The 20,785-nt window shown below is 49.5% G+C and overlaps 1 protein-coding gene across 1 annotated transcript in view; it reads left to right on the top strand.

Moving 5' to 3' along the window:
• Positions 1 to 18,977, top strand: part of TBX6 (T-box transcription factor 6) — a 61,739-nt gene extending 42,762 nt beyond the window's left edge. The window contains exons 7-8 of the mRNA XM_085618828.1: positions 11,241 to 11,517; positions 17,766 to 18,977. Coding sequence (XP_085474954.1) covers positions 11,241 to 11,517; positions 17,766 to 18,195 — 707 coding nt within the window. The 3' untranslated portion in view covers positions 18,196 to 18,977. The remainder of the gene's footprint in view (positions 1 to 11,240; positions 11,518 to 17,765) is intronic.
• Positions 18,978 to 20,785: the final 1,808 nt, after the last annotated feature.

Below are 20,785 nucleotides of genomic sequence, written 5' to 3'. Positions count from 1 at the left end.
CTTAGCACCTTGAGATACTAACTAACTGAGTAGTGCGCTCTACAAAACCCTGAGTGATTGATTGACTGTCTACACCACTTTAGGGAAAACATTTTTATGTCCTCTATATCAACTTGATTACAAATGCGATCTCAGCAGGTATGGACATTCTTCCCTCATGGAACATAGTGGAGATTGTCCCAATCTTTAAAAAGGGTAATAGAGCAAACCCGGCCAGCTATAGGCCTATAAGTTTAATCAACTCATTGCAGAAAATCTTCTGCAAGCAGGTGCTACAACAAGTACAGGGATGGATTTCTGAGCACCATATCTTGAGTGACCTACAGGCAGGCTTTCATGCAAAAATCAGCACGTTGGATCAGGTCTTCCGCTTCTAGTGTATCTACTGGAGGGAGGATAGCATTAGAGGGGGTAAACTATATGTTGCTTTTGTGGACCTACACACTGCATTTGATTTGGTCCCGAGAGTAAAAATGTGGAGAGTGTTGGCCGAAATAGGGTTGCCACACATTTTATTAGAAATTTTAATTTGGCGGCACTCCTCAAACATGGCACAAGCTAGGTGGGGGGATAACAACCAGCTCACCAAGCAACTCCCCGTTCACTATGGAGTGAGGCAAGGGTGCTGTTAGACCTGTCAGCCCTTTGGGTGGTCCCTCCTCATCATTATTTATTTTGTCCCACTTTTGCCTCAAACCCTGTTTGAATTTTTCCTTTTTGGGAACCACCAGACTTTTTCGTGTTGCTGCAGATTCAGGGAGCCATTTTAGCTACCCCTGAAACTTCTGTCTGAGGGCCTGGAGCACAAAATGGTGGCCACCTGTGACATCACCAGCATCCACTGGAACCTACCAGCACCTTCCAGAACATTCCAGGAGATTCCAGAACTCTGTGACAGTTGGAGACCGTTTAGAATGTTGGGAGGATAAGAGAGGCAGTTGGCAGTTGGAGCTGGCAGTTGGCACCTGACTGGTGAAGAGAGAGCAGCACAACAGTGAAGGAGGAAGGAGTGAAGCAGCAGGGGTGGAAACTTGTGCCTGGAGTGGGGTCCATAAACCCACCCTTGATACTTGTCCCTACTGATGGATCCCAGCCTATAGCCCTGTGTGGGAAGAAGACAGAAGAAAACCATCCTAAGGACCTGGACAGCAGGAACAGGCCTTAGAACCAAGAAAACAGCAAGATTCTGACCTGAGAACTGGTTTCCCTGGAGTCCGGCGTCGAGTAGCCTGAAGACCTGGAGCCCGAGGTGGAGAAGCGGCGCTGACTGAAGTAGCAGACGTCGTACCCGGAGCCGCCTGAGGTCGTGAGAGGGCGCCGACGGGGGTCGAGAGGAATACCAGAGGTCGAGGAGGAAGTGGACCGAGGTCGAGCAAGCGGCGTCATCGGAGGAGTGAAGTCCGCCCTCCGGAGTCGTCGGAGACCGAGGTAGAGGTGAACCGGAGGTCGGGAGTGAGGATCGCACTCCGGAGTCGCCCGGAACCTGAGAGGAGGAGCACCGGAGGTCGGGGGTGAGGATCGCACCCCGGAGTCGCCGGAAGTCGACATCGAGGCCAGGCCGGCCGACGTCATCGGAGTCGAGAGCGCCATCGGACCGGAGCCGCCCGAAGTCGACATCGTGAAGAGACTGCCCGACGTCGTCGAATCGGAGGTAGAGATCGAACCGAGGCCGCCGACATCGGACCGGAACCGCCTACCGGCGTCGTCAAGGAACTGACATTGTGCCAAGGCCGCCGAGACCGAACCGGAACCGCCTCACGGCGTCGACACGACTCCAGCGGCGTCGGAACATCAGAAAAAGGGCAGTAAGTGGAGTAGAGGGCGCCTAAGGCCCTGTGGAGACCTGAGAGACTGCTCTAAGGGGCTAGGGAGGTGCTGAAACCAACCTGACTGTGCCTGGGGTGAACTGGGACTAACCTAGAGAGGTTGTGTGGAGAAGGAAAGCCAGGGCATTGGTATTCCCCCCTTTGATCTACCTCAGTTTAGGCCTCAGCCTTGTCCCAGCCAGGGAGTAGCCTCCCCCCTCAAGCCTTCCACAACCCTACAAGCTGTGCCTGGGCCAAATCAGCCCTTAAGAAGTGAAGTGTTATCTGATTATATGAGGGGTGCTGTATACTTTTAATTATTTATTGGGGATACTGTATTTATTGAATTTTTATCTATTTATTGCTGCACTATATTTATAGGTCCACAGGACTTGTTGGTGTACAATATTTATTGGTACAGTATTTATTGCCTCAAAGTATTTAATTGTCTGTATATATTGCACTTGTATTTATGCCCTGTTATTTATGATCACCCCTATTTATTTCATCAAACAGCCAATATTCATTTGACCTGCACTAATTGAAACTTGTATATTGTGATTGACCTATTTATTTTTCCAATCAGCAACTAAGAGAAAAAGATAAAGAAAGAATATTTTCATAATTTTTACGGTGTAGAGTCGTTTTTGGAACGGATGCACGCATGGTTATTGTATGGGTATATTGTATGCTTAGCACTGTGCCTGTTTCCTGACCACTCGAGCCAAGCTACCACAGTGTGTTCGGGGAGTCCACCACCACCCTGCGGAGTGGGAGTGGGCGTTTCCAACATAAATTGGTGCTCAGCGGTGGGATAGAGCTGTGCCTACATATACTCAACAATAACTGTGGGTAGTCCATAGGCCTACACCGGGAGTTTTCTCACAGCGGCCTTCCAAATTGTGGGTTTTTGTTTTTTTCCAAATTTACTCTGGTGGTGGGAGGAGGTATTACTAAAGGTACCCCCCTGCATTGTTACTGCACAAAACCTGACCTCTAACCTGAGTGGGCAGGATGGAGTTTGTACTGGAAGATTTAGAAACGTACACTGTGGCCCAACTCAGGGAGTTTTGCCAGCGGGAGGGGGTGTACTGTCCCCCAGGAGCAAAGAAGGGTGCACTCCAAACCAGCTTAAGGGCTTGGGGGGAGGCACGCCGAGAAAGCAAGGCTGAGGAGGAAGACAGGGATGGAGAGCCTAACCCCGAGGGGGCTGAGATGTACCAACCTGAGGTGGGGAACCTGTCAGCAGGGCCCAGGACACTTTCTAGGAAGGGCAGCACTGTCTCTAGCGGGGGCTTATCCAGCGTGGAGTTAGCAGATCGGAGAGAGAAAAGACAGCTCACATGGGATTTAGCAAAGCTGGAGAAGGAGAAGGAGGAACAGAGGTTGGCTCATGAGACGGAGAAAGAGAGGATGGCTCATGAGATAAGACTGAAAGAGATAGAGCTTCAGATCCTAAGAATAGGGGCACAACCTGTTCCTAATGGTGGCAGCCAAAACCAAGAAATCACCAGGGAATCCAAACCTTACCTGCCAAAGGACATAGTAGCTAGCTATGGGGCGGGTGATGACATCGCTAAGTGGCTAGCAGCCTATGAGGTCTCGTTGAGGGCCCATGGGGTTCCAGTGAAGTACTGGGGAGGGGGATTGTATAAGTACATGCCTCCAGCTGGTAGGGATGCTTTATTGGCCCTCGAAGAGGATGAGCAGACCCACTACCCCACCATGAAGCTGGCGCTCATCAGAAAGTTTGGACTAACACCTGAAAAGTACAGACAGAAGTTCAGGGGTAGTCACAAGCTGGGCACACAGAATTGGGTGGACTTCCTGGACTATGCAAAGAAGGCACTGGAAGGTTGGATTCAGGGCAGTGAAGTGAGGAACTACGAGGAGCTGTTTGACCTAGTACTGAAGGAACACCTACTCGAGAAATGTTTCCCTGAACTGCGGCAACACCTGGTGGATAGCAAGCTGACCAGCCCCCGGAAGCTTGCTGAGGAGGCGGACATTTGGGCTAGTACCCGGGTGTCCACAAGGGGGACTGGAGGGGATACTCAAAAGGCCGGACAGGGCGCCCCCCAGAAGAAAGAAGGAGGGGAAAAGAAAAAGGAGTTCTCCAAAGGCCCCCAAAATAACTTCCAAGGGAAGGGAACAGGATTCACCTCTAAGGCTAACCCACCCAGAAACCCTAATCCTGGCCAGAGTCAGCAGCCAAGGGTTGTCCATTGCTATGAGTGCGGTGGCGTTGGACACTATAAAGGAGATCCGAAGTGTCAGAAACGATCACCCCCTCCCACTGGAGGAAAGCCCCCCGGAGTAGCTAGTGTAGTGCTCGGGGAGGAGATGCCCTTAACTAAGGGAAGGGAGTGGGCGGGTGTCACTTTAGTGTCCCTGGGAGAACGGGAGATGGTTCCTAAGATCCAGGTGCCCGCAAATACCGCAAAGTATGGGCAGTGGATCACCATCAACGGCCAAAGAGGGGAGGCTCTGAGAGACACAGGAGCCAGTATGACTATGGTGCGTAGCCAACTGGTGTCTCCAGAGCAGGTAATTCCCGATGTACTCCACCCAGCCGCGATGGCTGACGGCAGAACAGGTCACTATCCAGTGGCCGAGGTTCCCTTTGAATGGGGGGGGGTTGCAGGTTCACTTCGAGTTGCCGTAAGCCCTGCCGTGCCAGTCGATTGTCTGCTGGGCAATGACATGGAGCACAACGCTTGGAAGGAGGTGGAATACCGGACTCACACCGAGATGCTGGGTACACCTGACTGGGCCTGTGTTAGCACAAGGTCCGAGACTACCCGAAGAGGGAGTTCATTCCGGCTGGAGCCTGGAACAAAGGCCCAGCCAGCTGCCAGTCAAGGGAAGAACCGAGGACAGGAGGAGCCTGCCTCGGCGTCTCCACCCCGTAGGACGGATAGGCCACCGGAGGTGGTGGACCAGGAGTCTGCGGAGGGGGACGTTACCAACCTGGAGGACCTACCCATCCCGGCCGAGTGGCACGTGGAGGGAGGCCCGTCCAGGGAGGAATTCTGCCAGGGCCAGAGGGAGTGCCCTACCCTTGAGGGGCTGAGGCGACAGGCCGAAGCCCAGGCAGCAGGGAACGTTGAAGGGAACTACAGTGTTTACTGGGAGGATGGCCTCCTCTACAGTGAACCCAAGGCACCCCTACATGGATCGTCACGAGCCTTGGTAGTTCCTCAACGTTATCGAGCCTTCCTTTTAGAGTTGGCTCACGAGATACCATTGGCAGGACACCTGGGGCAAGACAAGACCTTCGCCCGTCTTGTCCCACACTTTTATTGGCCTCAGATGAAAGTGTCGTCCGATACCTACTGCCGGACATGTGTGTCTTGCCAAGCCAGTGGGAAAACAGGGGTGAAGCTGAAAGCTCCCCTGGAACCACTTCCTGTCGTTAGCACCCCCTTTGAAAGGGTGGGCATCGACATTGTGGGTCCATTAGATCCGCCGACTACAGCTGGTCACAGGTTTATCCTGGTTCTGGTGGATCATGCCACACGGTACCCAGAGGCAATACCTCTGAGGACCATAACAGCACCTGTTGTGGCTAGGGCCCTGATGGGAATCTTTACCCGAGTGGGTTTTCCCAAGGAAGTTGTGTCCGACAGGGGGACCAACTTCATGTCAGCATATATGCGGGCAATGTGGAAGGAGTGTGGAGTGACCTACCGGTTCACAACTCCTTACCACCCCCAGACCAATGGTCTAGTGGAAAGGTTTAACAAAACCTTAAAAGGCATGATCAGAAGTCTGCCTGAAAGCCTGCGGAGGAAATGGGACGTCCTCCTACCCTGTTTACTTTTTTCCTACAGGGAAGTGCCACAGAAGGGAGTGGGCTTCAGCCCCTTCGAGCTTCTGTATGGGCACCCTGTACGTGGACCTCTTAACCTGGTGAGAGACGGATGGGAAAGAACTCCCAGAAAGCTCCCCCAGGATGTGGTGAGCTACATGCTGGCCTTCCGGAGCCAAATGGCTAAGTTGTGGAAGCAAGCTTCTGACAACTTGGAAGCCAGCCAAGCAGTAATGAAGGCGTGGTATGACCACAATGCTCACCCGGTGGAGTTGGAGCCTGGCCAGAAGGTGTGGGTGATCGAACCCGGAGAGCTTAGTGCCCTCCAGGATCGCTGGTCAGGACCCTTTGAGGTGTTGGAGAAGAAGGGTAAGGCTACCTACTTGGTGGACCTGAAGACCCCTCGTCAGCCCCTGCGGGTGCTGCATGCCAACCGCCTCAAACCCCACCACGAGAGGCCCGAAGTCATCTTGATGATGGTGACTGACGGAGGAGAGGACGTGGAAAGCGAGCCTCTCCCTGATCTGTTTGCGTCTCAAGAAAAGGATGGGTCGGTGGAGGGAGTGATTCTCTCCCCATCTCTAACTCCTGAACAGCAGGAGGACTGTCGCCAGGTCCTGGGGCAGTACTCTTCGTTGTTCTCCCTTGTCCCGGGTAGGACTCACCTGTGCGTCCATGACGTGGACACAGGAGACAGCCCACCTGTGAAGTCCAAGATCTACCGGATGTCAGACAAGGTGAAGGCCAGCATTCATAGTGAAGTCACTAAGATGCTGGAGCTAGGAGTGATTGAACCTTCTAGCAGCCCCTGGTCTAGTCCGGTGGTGTTAGTACCGAAAGCTGCACCACCGGGTGCCCAACCAGAACTGAGGTTCTGTGTGGACTACCGGGGACTGAATTCAGTGACAAAGACTGATGCACATCCGATCCCTAGGGCGGATGAATTAATTGACCGGCTGGGAGCTGCCCAATATCTAAGTACCTTTGACCTTACTTCGGGGTACTGGCAGATCTCTTTGACTGATGGAGCAAGGGAAAGGTCAGCCTTCTCCACGCCCAATGGCCACTACCAGTTCTGTGTGATGCCCTTTGGGCTCAAGAACGCACCTGCCACGTTTCAGCGCCTGGTAAACCAGATCCTCACCGGAATGGAGAGTTTCTCTGCTGCTTATCTGGATGACATAGCCGTCTTCAGTAACAGCTGGGAGGATCACTTGCGTCACCTGCAAGCTGTTCTCCAGGCCCTGAGACAAGCTGGATTGACGATCAAGGCCAGCAAGTGCCAGATCGGGCAGGGGTCGGTAGTGTACCTTGGACACTTGGTGGGTAGGGGAGCGGTGCAACCCCTCCAGGCGAAGATCGAGGCCATCATGGCCTGGGAACCCCCCAAGACACAGACTGAGGTCCGAGCATTTTTGGGCCTCACGGGATATTACCGCCGCTTCGTGAAGGGGTACGGTACCATCATAACCCCCCTCACGGAGCTCACGTCCAAGAAACAACCTCGACGGGTAGTCTGGACGGAGGCTTGTCAGCAAGCCTTTGAGAGATTGAAGAAAGCCATGTGCGAGGCCCCGGTCTTAAGGGCCCCAGACTTTTCCAAGAAGTTCATTGTCCAGACAGATGCATCAGAACATGGCATTGGGGCAGTGTTATCGCAACTCAACGAAGAGGGTCTGGATCAACCCGTGGTCTTCCTATCCAGGAGACTACTTCCCAGGGAACAGAAGTGGAGTGCAATAGAGCGCGAAGCCTTTGCAGTGGTATGGGCTCTGAAGAAGTTGCGGCCATACCTGTTTGGAACGCACTTCCTGGTTCAGACCGACCACAGACCCCTTTGTTGGCTGATGCAAATGAAGGGGGAGAATCCCAAGTTGTTGAGGTGGTCTATTTCCCTACAGGGGATGGACTTTCAGGTGGAACATCGGCCTGGAGTGGACCACGCCAATGCAGACGGTCTCTCAAGGTATTTCCGCCTTAGTGATGAGAACTCCCAAGGGGTTGGGTAGCTCTCCCCACTTTCAGCTGGGGGGGACGCGTGTTAGACCTGTCAGCCCTTTGGGTGGTCCCTCCTCATCATTATTTATTTTGTCCCACTTTTGCCTCAAACCCTGTTTGAATTTTTCCTTTTTGGGAACCACCAGACTTTTTCGTGTTGCTGCAGATTCAGGGAGCCATTTTAGCTACCCCTGAAACTTCTGTCTGAGGGCCTGGAGCACAAAATGGTGGCCACCTGTGACATCACCAGCATCCACTGGAACCTACCAGCACCTTCCAGAACATTCCAGGAGATTCCAGAACTCTGTGACAGTTGGAGACCGTTTAGAATGTTGGGAGGATAAGAGAGGCAGTTGGCAGTTGGAGCTGGCAGTTGGCACCTGACTGGTGAAGAGAGAGCAGCACAACAGTGAAGGAGGAAGGAGTGAAGCAGCAGGGGTGGAAACTTGTGCCTGGAGTGGGGTCCATAAACCCACCCTTGATACTTGTCCCTACTGATGGATCCCAGCCTATAGCCCTGTGTGGGAAGAAGACAGAAGAAAACCATCCTAAGGACCTGGACAGCAGGAACAGGCCTTAGAACCAAGAAAACAGCAAGATTCTGACCTGAGAACTGGTTTCCCTGGAGTCCGGCGTCGAGTAGCCTGAAGACCTGGAGCCCGAGGTGGAGAAGCGGCGCTGACTGAAGTAGCAGACGTCGTACCCGGAGCCGCCTGAGGTCGTGAGAGGGCGCCGACGGGGGTCGAGAGGAATACCAGAGGTCGAGGAGGAAGTGGACCGAGGTCGAGCGAGCGGCGTCATCGGAGGAGTGAAGTCCGCCCTCCGGAGTCGTCGGAGACCGAGGTAGAGGTGAACCGGAGGTCGGGAGTGAGGATCGCACTCCGGAGTCGCCCGGAACCTGAGAGGAGGAGCACCGGAGGTCGGGGGTGAGGATCGCACCCCGGAGTCGCCGGAAGTCGACATCGAGGCCAGGCCGGCCGACGTCATCGGAGTCGAGAGCGCCATCGGACCGGAGCCGCCCGAAGTCGACATCGTGAAGAGACTGCCCGACGTCGTCGAATCGGAGGTAGAGATCGAACCGAGGCCGCCGACATCGGACCGGAACCGCCTACCGGCGTCGTCAAGGAACTGACATTGTGCCAAGGCCGCCGAGACCGAACCGGAACCGCCTCACGGCGTCGACACGACTCCAGCGGCGTCGGAACATCAGAAAAAGGGCAGTAAGTGGAGTAGAGGGCGCCTAAGGCCCTGTGGAGACCTGAGAGACTGCTCTAAGGGGCTAGGGAGGTGCTGAAACCAACCTGACTGTGCCTGGGGTGAACTGGGACTAACCTAGAGAGGTTGTGTGGAGAAGGAAAGCCAGGGCATTGGTATTCCCCCCTTTGATCTACCTCAGTTTAGGCCTCAGCCTTGTCCCAGCCAGGGAGTAGCCTCCCCCCTCAAGCCTTCCACAACCCTACAAGCTGTGCCTGGGCCAAATCAGCCCTTAAGAAGTGAAGTGTTATCTGATTATATGAGGGGTGCTGTATACTTTTAATTATTTATTGGGGATACTGTATTTATTGAATTTTTATCTATTTATTGCTGCACTATATTTATAGGTCCACAGGACTTGTTGGTGTACAATATTTATTGGTACAGTATTTATTGCCTCAAAGTATTTAATTGTCTGTATATATTGCACTTGTATTTATGCCCTGTTATTTATGATCACCCATATTTATTTCATCAAACAGCCAATATTCATTTGACCTGCACTAATTGAAACTTGTATATTGTGATTGACCTATTTATTTTTCCAATCAGCAACTAAGAGAAAAAGATAAAGAAAGAATATTTTCATAATTTTTACGGTGTAGAGTCGTTTTTGGAACGGATGCACGCATGGTTATTGTATGGGTATATTGTATGCTTAGCACTGTGCCTGTTTCCTGACCACTCGAGCCAAGCTACCACAGTGTGTTCGGGGAGTCCACCACCACCCTGCGGAGTGGGAGTGGGCGTTTCCAACAGGTGCGTTCTAGTGTCTACGCTATTTTTTCTTTTTATAAATGGCGTGATTGATTACTTGGACAAGGATGAATGTGATGCCCCAAAGGTGGGGAAGCGAAGATTACCAGCCCTACTCTTCACGGATGACACCTTATTAATCTCTAAATCCCCCCTTGGTCTGCAAAAATTGTTGAATAATTTTACTGACTTTTGCAAGGCGCATGGCCTGGTTCTAAACGAGGCAAACACTAAATATATGATCTTTTCGAAGGGAAACACTAAGCAACCCAAAAGGCAAATGTGTGTAGGAGTTACCACCCTTGAACAAGTCTTTGGATTCGAATACTTGGGTATTCATCTATCCTCAAATTTAAGCTGGGCACCTCAAATTGAAAAAACTCAACTATCATTAATCAAACAAACTGCCCACCTAAGCAAGATGCAGAAAAAAAACTATGTCTAGGGAAGTGGCCCCAGCACTAGAAATTTATAACACCAGAATATTGGAAGGGACTCTATGGGGCCGAATTGTGGGGCATTGGAAAAACAAACACCCTTACCTCAGTAGAAAACAGGTTTATTAGATCAATGCTAAACCTTCCCATTAGTACTCCTCTGGCCCCCATGTTTTTAGATTTTGGTCAAAAAACAATACTGCACAAGATGGGTTATAAGCAGTTAATATTTTGGCACCGCCTGTGGTCGGTAAACGAGCTTACACCATATAGAGCAGAGACGATGGACCTCCTAAAGTGATCTGATGTGAATTCTATACCATGGTTTATCTGTTTGAAGAATTTATTGAAGAGCATTGCATTGGGATGGAGGGATACCGGTCGACCCCAGAAAACCTGGCCCTTATTCCAAAATGTAGTCTTAAAAAGCTATACTAGGATACGATTATGGAGAAGAAGGCTGCCAAACGGGTGGGCAACCTGACCCAAGATTTTATTAATTTAAAATTTGCCTCTTTTTACGAGGAATCCATTGATGAAATTGTAGCTCCACTGGCACGGAAATTATTCATTCAATACCATTTTAAAACGTTACCAACCAAAGTGTTTTGTAAAATGTGGCCTAATAATGCCTCCACAGACGATGAGTGTCTTGCATACAATGCTTGCCCAGAGTCAATTGTCCACCTGCTATTCTTCTGCCCCTACTATAAAAATCGGCGGGCAAAGTAGATTGTGCCACTATGTAGATTGGTAGGACCTGGGCATTACTTGGAGGTAATAAGAATCTTAGCCACTGACATGAGTAGGGTGGTAGTCAGTCTGGCCAGATTGTGGCAAGCATTATGGATCAAACGTTCCAAATGTATTACATAGTTTCCCAAATCCTTGTATGGTGCTATTTTTATTGAATTTATCTATGCTATATTCTGTATTTTGTATACTGTTTTTATTGTTTGCATTATTTTTACATTTTATGGCACTTTGCACTTTATAAGATCCTTGTGATCGAAAATAAAGAATTTTGATGATGAAAACATTTTTATGTTCATTACAAATAAATTGCTTGAAATACATGAACCTGCCCACCTATACAGACTATTGACACCTCAAGTTGGTAACAGATGATATACAATCATAAGAATAAAATATATAAAGCTGCCTCTTGTTTCTTCCCAGAATATAAACAGGTGCGCTTGTCTGGGCCATGTGATTCCACATTGGATGAGGAGATGGGAGTGCGGCCCCTGGACCTGGTCATGCAGCTTCCCAGCCCTGACTGCTCCTTCCATCCCATTTCTCCACCTGCCACTCCCTCTCCAACCACTCCTTTTCCTCATGTGCAAGAGAGCCAGCCTCAGGAAATAGGGGTGCCTGCAAGCGCGGAGGCCTACTTGCAGCACCCTGCTGCATTCCATGGAATGCAAACTGCAAAAGAAAGCAGCATGTTTTCCAGGTATGATCTATAACATAAGCATTCACAACTATTTTCCCAGGGGCCATAACGTATGGTCGGAGGTGTGGCTGTCAACAACAATGATGCACGCATGGGTCTCTGCTGGGAGTTGTAATGTGGGCACAGGGGAGCAAACTGTGAGTCTTAAGAGTTATTTTGATGTTTTTGCAGCGTGAATCTTTTCTGTATTCAAGTGCTGTGCATTATTCTTCCATCTAGTGGTTGGGTCCAGAACTCTCCTATTGTAGTAGTCTATTTTCTCTTTTTTTTGGTGAGTGTTGACTGTCATCACCATTTGGTGATTGGTCCAGCCTTATCCTGATGTCAGATGACCATCCCAGAAGCCTCTGCGCAAGGTCGCCATCTTCAGATTCTTTTTTCCGTTGTTGAGTCTAAAAGCATTGCTGAAGGCTCGCCAACCGTCATAAGAGAGAAGAGTAAAATGAAGGATAGTGGAAGAAAAGTCAAAGTTCCAGAGAAAAAACAAAAATCGCAGCAGTCGCAAAGAAAGGGGTTTGGTTTGAAAGAATCCACCGATTTCTAGAGAGGGACACCAAAGAAGTAAGTGCAGCATGTGGGCGGCCAACAACAGAAGCGCGGAGAATATATGGGTAGGGGGCCCCTGCTCTGAGTGACATGGAGAACACACCCTTCCACTTCTGCCTGGAGTGCCACCCAATGTTTGCCCAGAAAAACAACCACCAGGTGTGTAATCTCTGTCTATCGCGAGATCCCCACATTGAGGGCTGCAAGGTTTGTGCAGGGTTCAAGCCCAAAATTCTAAGGGCAAGAAAGAAGCAAAGGCAGGCACACCATGCCATGAGAGACAGAAGAAAACTCTGTTACTGAAGGACTTCGGACTGTCAAGAGAGGAGGAAGAGGACAACATCGCAGAAGGTGCAGAGGGAGAGGGACCGGACATTAAAAAGGAGGTAATCGATGTCGAGCGAGAGCACAAGAAATACAAAGGAAAACAGGCAATGCTAAAGAAACAAAAGTGTGAGGAAGTCTAGAACAATGGATTCTAGAGCCCAAAAGGCTGCCTCTGTGCTAAAAGTTTCGCCGATCAAAGCAAGTCGAGGTCAAAAGAACCCCTCGAATCCGACAGCAAGGATACTGCAAGCAGACAAGCTTCAGAAAAAACATCGGCATCTAAAGCTGACCAAAGTCGAGAGAAACATAAGAAGGAAGCAGCCGAAACACCTGCAAACGAGACCTCGACACCGAAAAAGAGCAGCAGACAAGTACGGTGTCCAGTTGGAGGAGGAAATATTGCAGACATGCTTTCTGCCAGAGACACTACTACCCTCACAGAGTAAGGGCCAGTACTTGTCAAGCTTCCAAGCATCCTAGTCCAGGGTAAAGAAGCCTTCAAAAGCCAGGAACTTGCAGGTCATTGACACCCAGGGTCGAGAAGAAATAAAAGCACTCCTCGAAGGACCCTGCATACATATTAGGTAATGCGCTAGCGGACTCCAGCATTGTGACCACCACCAGGAAAAGAGCGAAAGTACCAACTACTTCTAGACCACCCCCAGATAAAGAAGGCAATGAAAATTGTTGGGAGGAAGTTTGAAAGTGGAGCTGCAACACAGTGCCACATTGCAAATTCTAATGCCCTGCTTAACAAATATGCCCAACTACACTTGGAGGAGGTAGCAGAACTAATGAAACATTTGCCAGAGCAGTATCAAAAGAGAGCGACCTCCCTCATGAAGCAAGGGAAGAACATCGGTAACTCTTACCTAAAATCTGTGCTAGACACTGCAGACACAGCATGCAGACAGCTGATGACAGGGTAAACCCTGAGAAGGCACACCCGGCTGTGAGTGTTGGGCTTCAAGAATAAAGTCCAAGCCAATATAATCAACACCCCGTACAATGGGGAACACCTTTTTGAAAGTGCAGTGGACGACACACAGTTACAATTAAAGAAAGAGCAAGACACAGCAAAGTTGATAGGAGCCCTACAGTTCAAAGGGCAACAGAGAAGAGAAGTCACACCTACAAGAAGACCGCCTGGATGAGGGGGCTCCCAAATTGCCACAATCCAACAGGGCTTCTGTTGCAATGATGGATTGTAGTCATGAGGTAAACCAAAGTAGAAGTTTATTTGTAAGTTACAGGATGGTAGTTACAAATAGATGAGTTAGTTCAAGCTGAATCCCATCCTCGTCGCCAATGTTGCTATGATGGATTGTAGTCATGAGGTAAACCAAAGTAGAAGTTTATTTGTAAGTTACAGGATGGTAGTTACAAATAGATGAGTTAGTTCAAGCTGAATCCCATCCTCGTCGCCAATGTTGCTATGATGGATTGTAGTCATGAGGTAAACCAAAGTAGAAGTTTATTTGTAAGTTACAGGATGGTAGTTACAAATAGATGAGTTAGTTCAAGCTGAATCCCATCCTCGTCGCCAATGTTGCTATGATGGATTGTAGTCATGAGGTAAACCAAAGTAGAAGTTTATTTGTAAGTTACAGGATGGTAGTTACAAATAGATGAGTTAGTTCAAGCTGATTCAAGGTCCCACCAGGAGCTGCATCTCTGCTGCTCAGCCCACTCTCTCTAACTGTCATTCCTCCAGTCCACCAGGCACACCAACATTCCACACAGTCATCAGGCATTCCAACATTCCATACACATACTCATGCATACTGGCTAAGCAGCAGGAAATGTAAGTACAACAGCTTCCAACACACAAGCCACGCACAGACACCAACGCAACAATAGCAATATCAAGCGCCACAGAGAGAGAACCTTCACAGATGAGCGAGAGGCAGAGGACAGCTGCATACTGTGCGACATACTGTGTTATGCTTTATCTGATTTGCTATCAGTCTACCACACCTTTGAGTAAGCCTACTCTGCTTGTTATGGTACTAAATGGTCAGATGGCCTCATAAAGGACAGCAGTATATTGGGTAGAGTGCACCTCCTCTGCTCTTCTTGGTTCTATGGCCTCATGATCCCCACATTCCAGATGGAAAAAGAGACCATCAACATGGCACATAGTTCTGTCGACTTTAAAAGCATCACTTGCATGAGTGGAACCCATGCCACCAGAATACCATACCATCAGAAAACCTTGTAACTACATAGGCATATGGGATAAAACAGGACACCACCACTCCATGCGGGTAGATAAATGTAAAAAATTTAAATCTAGTATTCTTTTTTTTTTTTTTTTTTTTTTTGAAAAACCTTTATTGACATTTCAACCAATAACAAGTATGGGCCTACAACCCCCGGGGCCGGCCGCTAAGCAGTCAGAGTAACAGAAATCAAATTTTATCACAGGCAGCACCTCGGGGGGCAGAATCTCCATTCTAGTACACTCTTGGCCACTTGAACAGCCCAAGTAGGAGACCAGGATACAAACGGTTTTCATTTTATAATAAGGGAGGATGGAAGGATCAGGTGCCAAACAGTTTCCCAGCAGCGAAGAATGACAGGCAGAATAATAAACGTCAACAATAAACAGCAATCTATCTAATCAATGGCGTTGAAACAGGAAGTTCAGGATGTGGAGGAATATCACGGCCATTTGCGCCTGCAGTCTCCTGCCCTAAAATCCAGAAAACACCACGGAAATTGTGGCACACACGAAAATGCGGTGATTAACAACGAAGGAGTTCTACCATGCTGATCCCAGAGAAGAAAGACCAAGAAGAATAAGAGAAGAAAAAGGAGGCCATGAGAAAAAAAAAAAAAAAAAAGGGGAGTAAAGACTAAAGAATCCCCTCCCCCAACCCCCCACCCTGCACCTCTGCAGATGAGTACGGCCCCCCCCCCCCAGCAGTGTGCCTGTCGCCCCGGAACCAGACCCGAAATATAGAAGAAACAGAGAAAAAGGAGTAAGAAAAGAAACCCCACCAGACGGGGGGTAGAGAGAGTATTAATAAACTGGAGGAGGGCCTTCAAAACCTGCCCCCGGCTTCTCCCTCCCGCACAATATGTTTTCCCCCAAAGCAAACAATAAACAACACAAAATCGCCCATGTCAAAGAAAAAAGGGGAGCATTATGCACCTATTACACTAACAGTTATGCCGTGAGAGCACGCAACCCCTGAGCCCGCCCGCCTATTGAATGACCACCTCTGAAGGATTAGCCTCATCCTTGGCCACTCTTTGCGAATCCACCCATGCATACCCATCGACCCAGTGCCATGTACAATGTTACAAGGAAGAGGAGCGTCCAAAAAAGACCAGGAAGCGACACACACAGGTAGGGTGGAAGTCTCTGAATACCAACACAGTCAGCATTATGGAGGGTCGTCTTTCCCAGTGCTGCCCCAGGATCTGAACTGCACACAAGGTCCAGGAAGGCGAAATCAGCCAGGGCAGGCGACCGTTGCTTGTATATTGCCTGGGTGGCCGGAGGCCGCGCACGGGACAAGGCCACCACCCCCCACTCAGGTCCAAGACCTCCGGAACAGACCAGACCCACAGCCGGCCGATCACACGTTAGTTCACTGTCCGGAGTTTCCAGCTGTTCGCTATTCACGGGGGCGGCCATGACACTATCCTCCTGTGTGCAGTGTAGGAAGTCCCTGTGTACCTGGGGACAGGCAGGCCGCAACTGTTCCGACGCTGATGCCACCCCATCAAGCTTACTCCCTAATACCCGGGCGCCGTGAACCAAGGTGGAATGAAGGGCACCGAGAGCTTCGAGAAGGTCACCGTACCCCAGGACAGCTCCCGGCGCTCGCTCCGCTACGCTCCTCATAGTTGCACACTCCCAATCTTGCTGCGACCTAGTGGACAGGATGGTAGACCTCGTCCTATCAAGATGGCCGCTGGGTAGGTCCAACCCAGAGTGGGACCGGGACTCAGGGACAAGCGCCTCGAAGTTCCATGTCACTGAGAACAGGGTTCCGGGGGCAGGCAAAAATTTATCCGGTGTGTGGTCACGGGTAACAGTCATCCCCACCACGGACCAGCGCCCGCGAAAATCCGGGAGCAGCCCGCAAGAATCAGGGCGAGTTATGGGCGGCGTCCGGCCAGCTCACCGGCGAAGGCTGAGGCAATCACCGGAGAAGCTTGAAATTGCCACCTCGGGCATGCACTCGTTCCGCTACGCTTAGTGGTAGGAACGATCACGGCGAAATGTAGGCCGATATTCGCACCGCTCCGGTAGTCCGACTCCACCCAGTCACCAAAGGCCGCTGTTGTTGAACTGCCGCCCGGCCATGTTGTCCACTCGAGGTCCCGGTTCCAGGGCGGCACAGGCCGCAAACTTCAAATGGACATTTCTCCGGCGGTACCACCGCCAGAAACTTCGGAGTCACACGATCGGTTGCCGCTCTCATTCACCAACACGGGGATATAGCGCAGGCTAAGGATCTCATGCAGGATATCTGTGCGGGATGTGGAGGTTCACGGAGCCGGGAGCCTACGCTGCCGTTCCGGTCGCCATCTTGGCTCCTCCCCTCCTAAATCTAGTATTCTTAAAGCGCACAGGTACCCGTAAGCATCCCTGCGCTGGGGGCCGTCGGGAACATTACGCGAGCTATTGCCCAGAGTCACATGGTGCTGGGCTGACCTGCTGCCGGTGCAGGGGATCGGACCGTGATCCTCAGCGTCCGGCGTCAGTCGCCCTGGCCGCTGCGCCACACCTCTTCCCATTTATTTAATTTATAATTAATTAATTTAATTTATATAGTGCATTACTGAACCATTGGTTAATCAAGCACTGTATCAAAGATATAAAAGACACCGCAAGAGAATTATTCATTGCACAATTTTAAAAACACAGTTCAAGTGAAGTTATGAAACCACTGAACTTTGCCTGTCATGGTTAGCTTTCATAACAGCATGCATACCATAACTCACACACCAAATGCAGTGATCATTCCCTCACCCTTGATGCGACTTATGAACAATATTCAACAATATAACAATTTCAGTATTGTAGTCATGCAAACCGCTACAACTAATGTCACCAAATATCAACTTTCTTTTTCCAGAACAGAGATCAGTGTAGTCTCTGTCTTCCGGTGTGGGTATGCAAGCGCCCCATTACACAAACTGTCCAGCCATATGAATACCGGTAGGGTGCCTGGTTCTGCAAGATTCCTTCTATTGACTATAACGTTTAGATGCCCATTTATGTTTAAATAGAATCTTCATTTGCCTTTTTTATTTTATGTTCTTTGGGTATAGTTTAGCATGCTGAATGATATAATGAGGATTTAAAACTCTTTTACCACAACAAATGTTTAACTCCATTTCTCCATTTCTTACAGACCTGCTGGTGATGTGCCCCAGGAAAGCAACATAGGGAAGTCTGAAGGACTCAACATGGCTTACCTCGGGCCTGAAGACCCAGTCGAGCCAGAAACCAGCCCCTCAGCTGAGATCTCCCATGACTTCCGTGCCCAACCTTCTACCAACTACTCCACCTGCTACAGCTTTGACTTCAACTCACTCGTGGGCCATGGAGGAGCTGACTTCTCGACCATGAGCTATGGTCCCCGCCTGGAGGAGGGCCCGTTGGCAATCCGTGGTGTGGCAGGTGGGCCGGCCTTCCCTGCCAGCAACGACCTACGCTTTCCGGCATTTATGCAGAACTCTTGCAGTGCCTATGCCCTGCCCTTCCCAGGTGCTCAGTTATCCCGCGCGTACAGTACCCAGGCTGCCGCCGCCTACCTGGACACGGACAAATCAATTTTTTAACAATCATAAAGATGGTGGTCTGCAGCACAGACACTTACATACCACAGTTGATTTCAACAGATCCCTATGCTCTTTCCGAGGCAGCAGAGACCATGGTGTAGTATGAAGAGGCTGCATTCCCCATCCTACATCTTCTAAGCACCAGCAGTGATCACTGCATAACCGGACAGGACAATGCTGCTCTAGTGCATTCTGCCCATGTGGGTAGAACACAGGCTGTTATGCTCTGTCATTGAGAGGTAACATAGGAATTCTAAAACCCAAAGTCCCTTATCTCTTGACTAATTATTTTTTTATTTAAGAGTGCCTGTTAGCAGATCAAAGATACAGCCCACACATGTAGAATGGGGCAACAAGTGGTCTGACCAACTGCACAAGGCTACAGGAACAGAGTAGTAAATAGTCTCGCTGGTCCCGTGCTATTTCTCTACCTGTCCCTAAGTTTATGCGTGACTTCAGGAAAGTCCAGTTAGCTCATTATGTCACTGTCCAACTCTAGCCAGCCTTGTCCAACACCGGCTCTGCAATTTCAGGAAAACCCATTCACCTCATGGTGCCTTGGTCTCACTCCAGCTCTACCTATGACCCCTCTCACTCTCTGACCTATCCTAGAAGAGGTTACTTGCACTTCCTAGCCACACCGAGGTTATAAACTATTAGATTTTCTCTCCTATCCTCTTCTTACTTCCCTATTTATCTGAACAAATTGCCTGTGTTTTTTATAGTTAAAATAAAAGAGATGTAATTACTGAAAATTAAAACAAATGCTCAGACTTTTTCTTAAGAACTGTTGTCTTGGTTTTTCAAATGGACTTATTGCATAGACATTACATATACAGTCAGTGAAAGCAGCTAATAACTAACTAGTTTCAAATAAGAAAGATACTCAGCATACACAAAGTTAAACAAAAGGGACAGCGTGAAAGTGAGTTTCTATTAATGAGGGAGTAATTGTACACTAACCCAGACAGAAAGTCATAAGGAAACATCTGAAATGGTAATGTTGCGTACGTTACGACTTTGGTGTAACTCTACAAGGTGTGCTTTCCCACCCATGAGCAAAAGGTAGAGAGGATGGATGGAATGCTGAACAAATCAAACATTCACCCCTAGCCACAGATCTGGGTTTAATCCACCGTTTTTTTGCTTACCACGCCACCCCAGTTTGGACCCAACCATATGCAATTCAGTTTTGACCTTGATCCCCATGGGAAAAGTCCAGCCCGAACTGCCAGGCAAGGTCATCCCTGGACCGGAAACAAGCAACCTGGGACCGGTTTTGGGGTATCACCCCTCATCAGCCAGGATAGCTTGAATTCAGTGGCACAGTGAGCAAGGCATACCCTTCCCACTTAGGACTACAAAAGAATAAGGAACATAGGATGACATGGATGACCTTGGTTCAATGCACCAGTGATGAATGTGAAAGACAGGCTTTGCAGCATTAATCCTTTTCTGGATTCACATGCTGTGCATTATTCTGCCATCTAGTGGTTGGGTCCAGAATTGTCACTGTTTCTCTCTTTCTTTCTTTTCGCGGACATCGTCGACCACCATTAGGTGTTAGGTCTATCCCTTGTGTGACGTCAGACGGTGCCCTGGAAGTTCCTGTGCGTGGTTGCCATCTTCAGAATCTTTTTTCCGCCGTAGGGTCTGGGAGCAAGGAAAGAGTCTCCAAATTTTTGGCCAGAAGTCCATAAAATGTTTGGATTTTAGGCTTAGAAACCGTTTAGCATCGATTGAGAAGGTATCGGAGAAGGAGAGGGACCTCCTTCCACAAATTCTGTCGAGGACCCTATTGGAACAGCTCAACTACGCTTGTGGACTGAAAATGAGGCACGGTAGGGCGATGGAAAATACCCCTTTTAAGTTTTTCCCCTAATTGTCACCACAAATTCGCACAATGCGATCCGCACAAGGTCTGTCACCTCTGCCTACCAAGGAACCACAGGGTCGAGGACTGCGCCATATTCATGTTGAAAACTCTCAAGGCAAGGCTAAAGCAGAGTGAGGAAAATCACACCGCAATGTAATCATGCAGCAATGTTCAGCAGTCAGAAGCAGCAGGTATCAATGAAGGGCTTAGGCCTCTCAACCGATGAAGATGAACAAGGTGTGGCTGCAGAGTCAACCCACAGTAGATCGGACTTTGAGATCTCGAGGGGGACGCCGAAAAGAGACGTGCCGCTAAGATGATTTGCAAGGACATCGAAAAAAGACCTGACAAAGTATCTGAAACCCCTCACCCCTCGGATACCAGGGGCCCCGAAAGGAAGGTGCAGAAGGCAGCCCAGGGGTAAAAAAAGACAATGACCGAGGGTCAGCCATGGCCAAAAGCACCACACAGATACCATGCCAGGGATACCAATGATGGGAAAACATCAAATTCAATGAAGACCAGTTCCGGTCGAAAGGTCTCGAAGGATAACACTAAACCTTCGGAAACAGCAACCACCACGCCTAGAAAAAGGAACTCTCCGACAAAGAGATCAAAAGGGCCCTTGATGTGGAGAAGAAAAGAAGACGGCTAGAAGCAGAAATGGCAGCACTCCTTCAGTGTAAGAAAGAGTTCAATGAGGCATTACAGGAA

Source organism: Triturus cristatus, chromosome 7 (genome assembly GCF_964204655.1).
Source record: "Triturus cristatus chromosome 7, aTriCri1.1, whole genome shotgun sequence".
Taxonomy (NCBI): domain Eukaryota; kingdom Metazoa; phylum Chordata; class Amphibia; order Caudata; family Salamandridae; genus Triturus; species Triturus cristatus.
The sequence above is the reverse complement of the archived record's forward strand: the minus strand, read 5'-3'. Positions and strand labels throughout refer to the sequence as shown.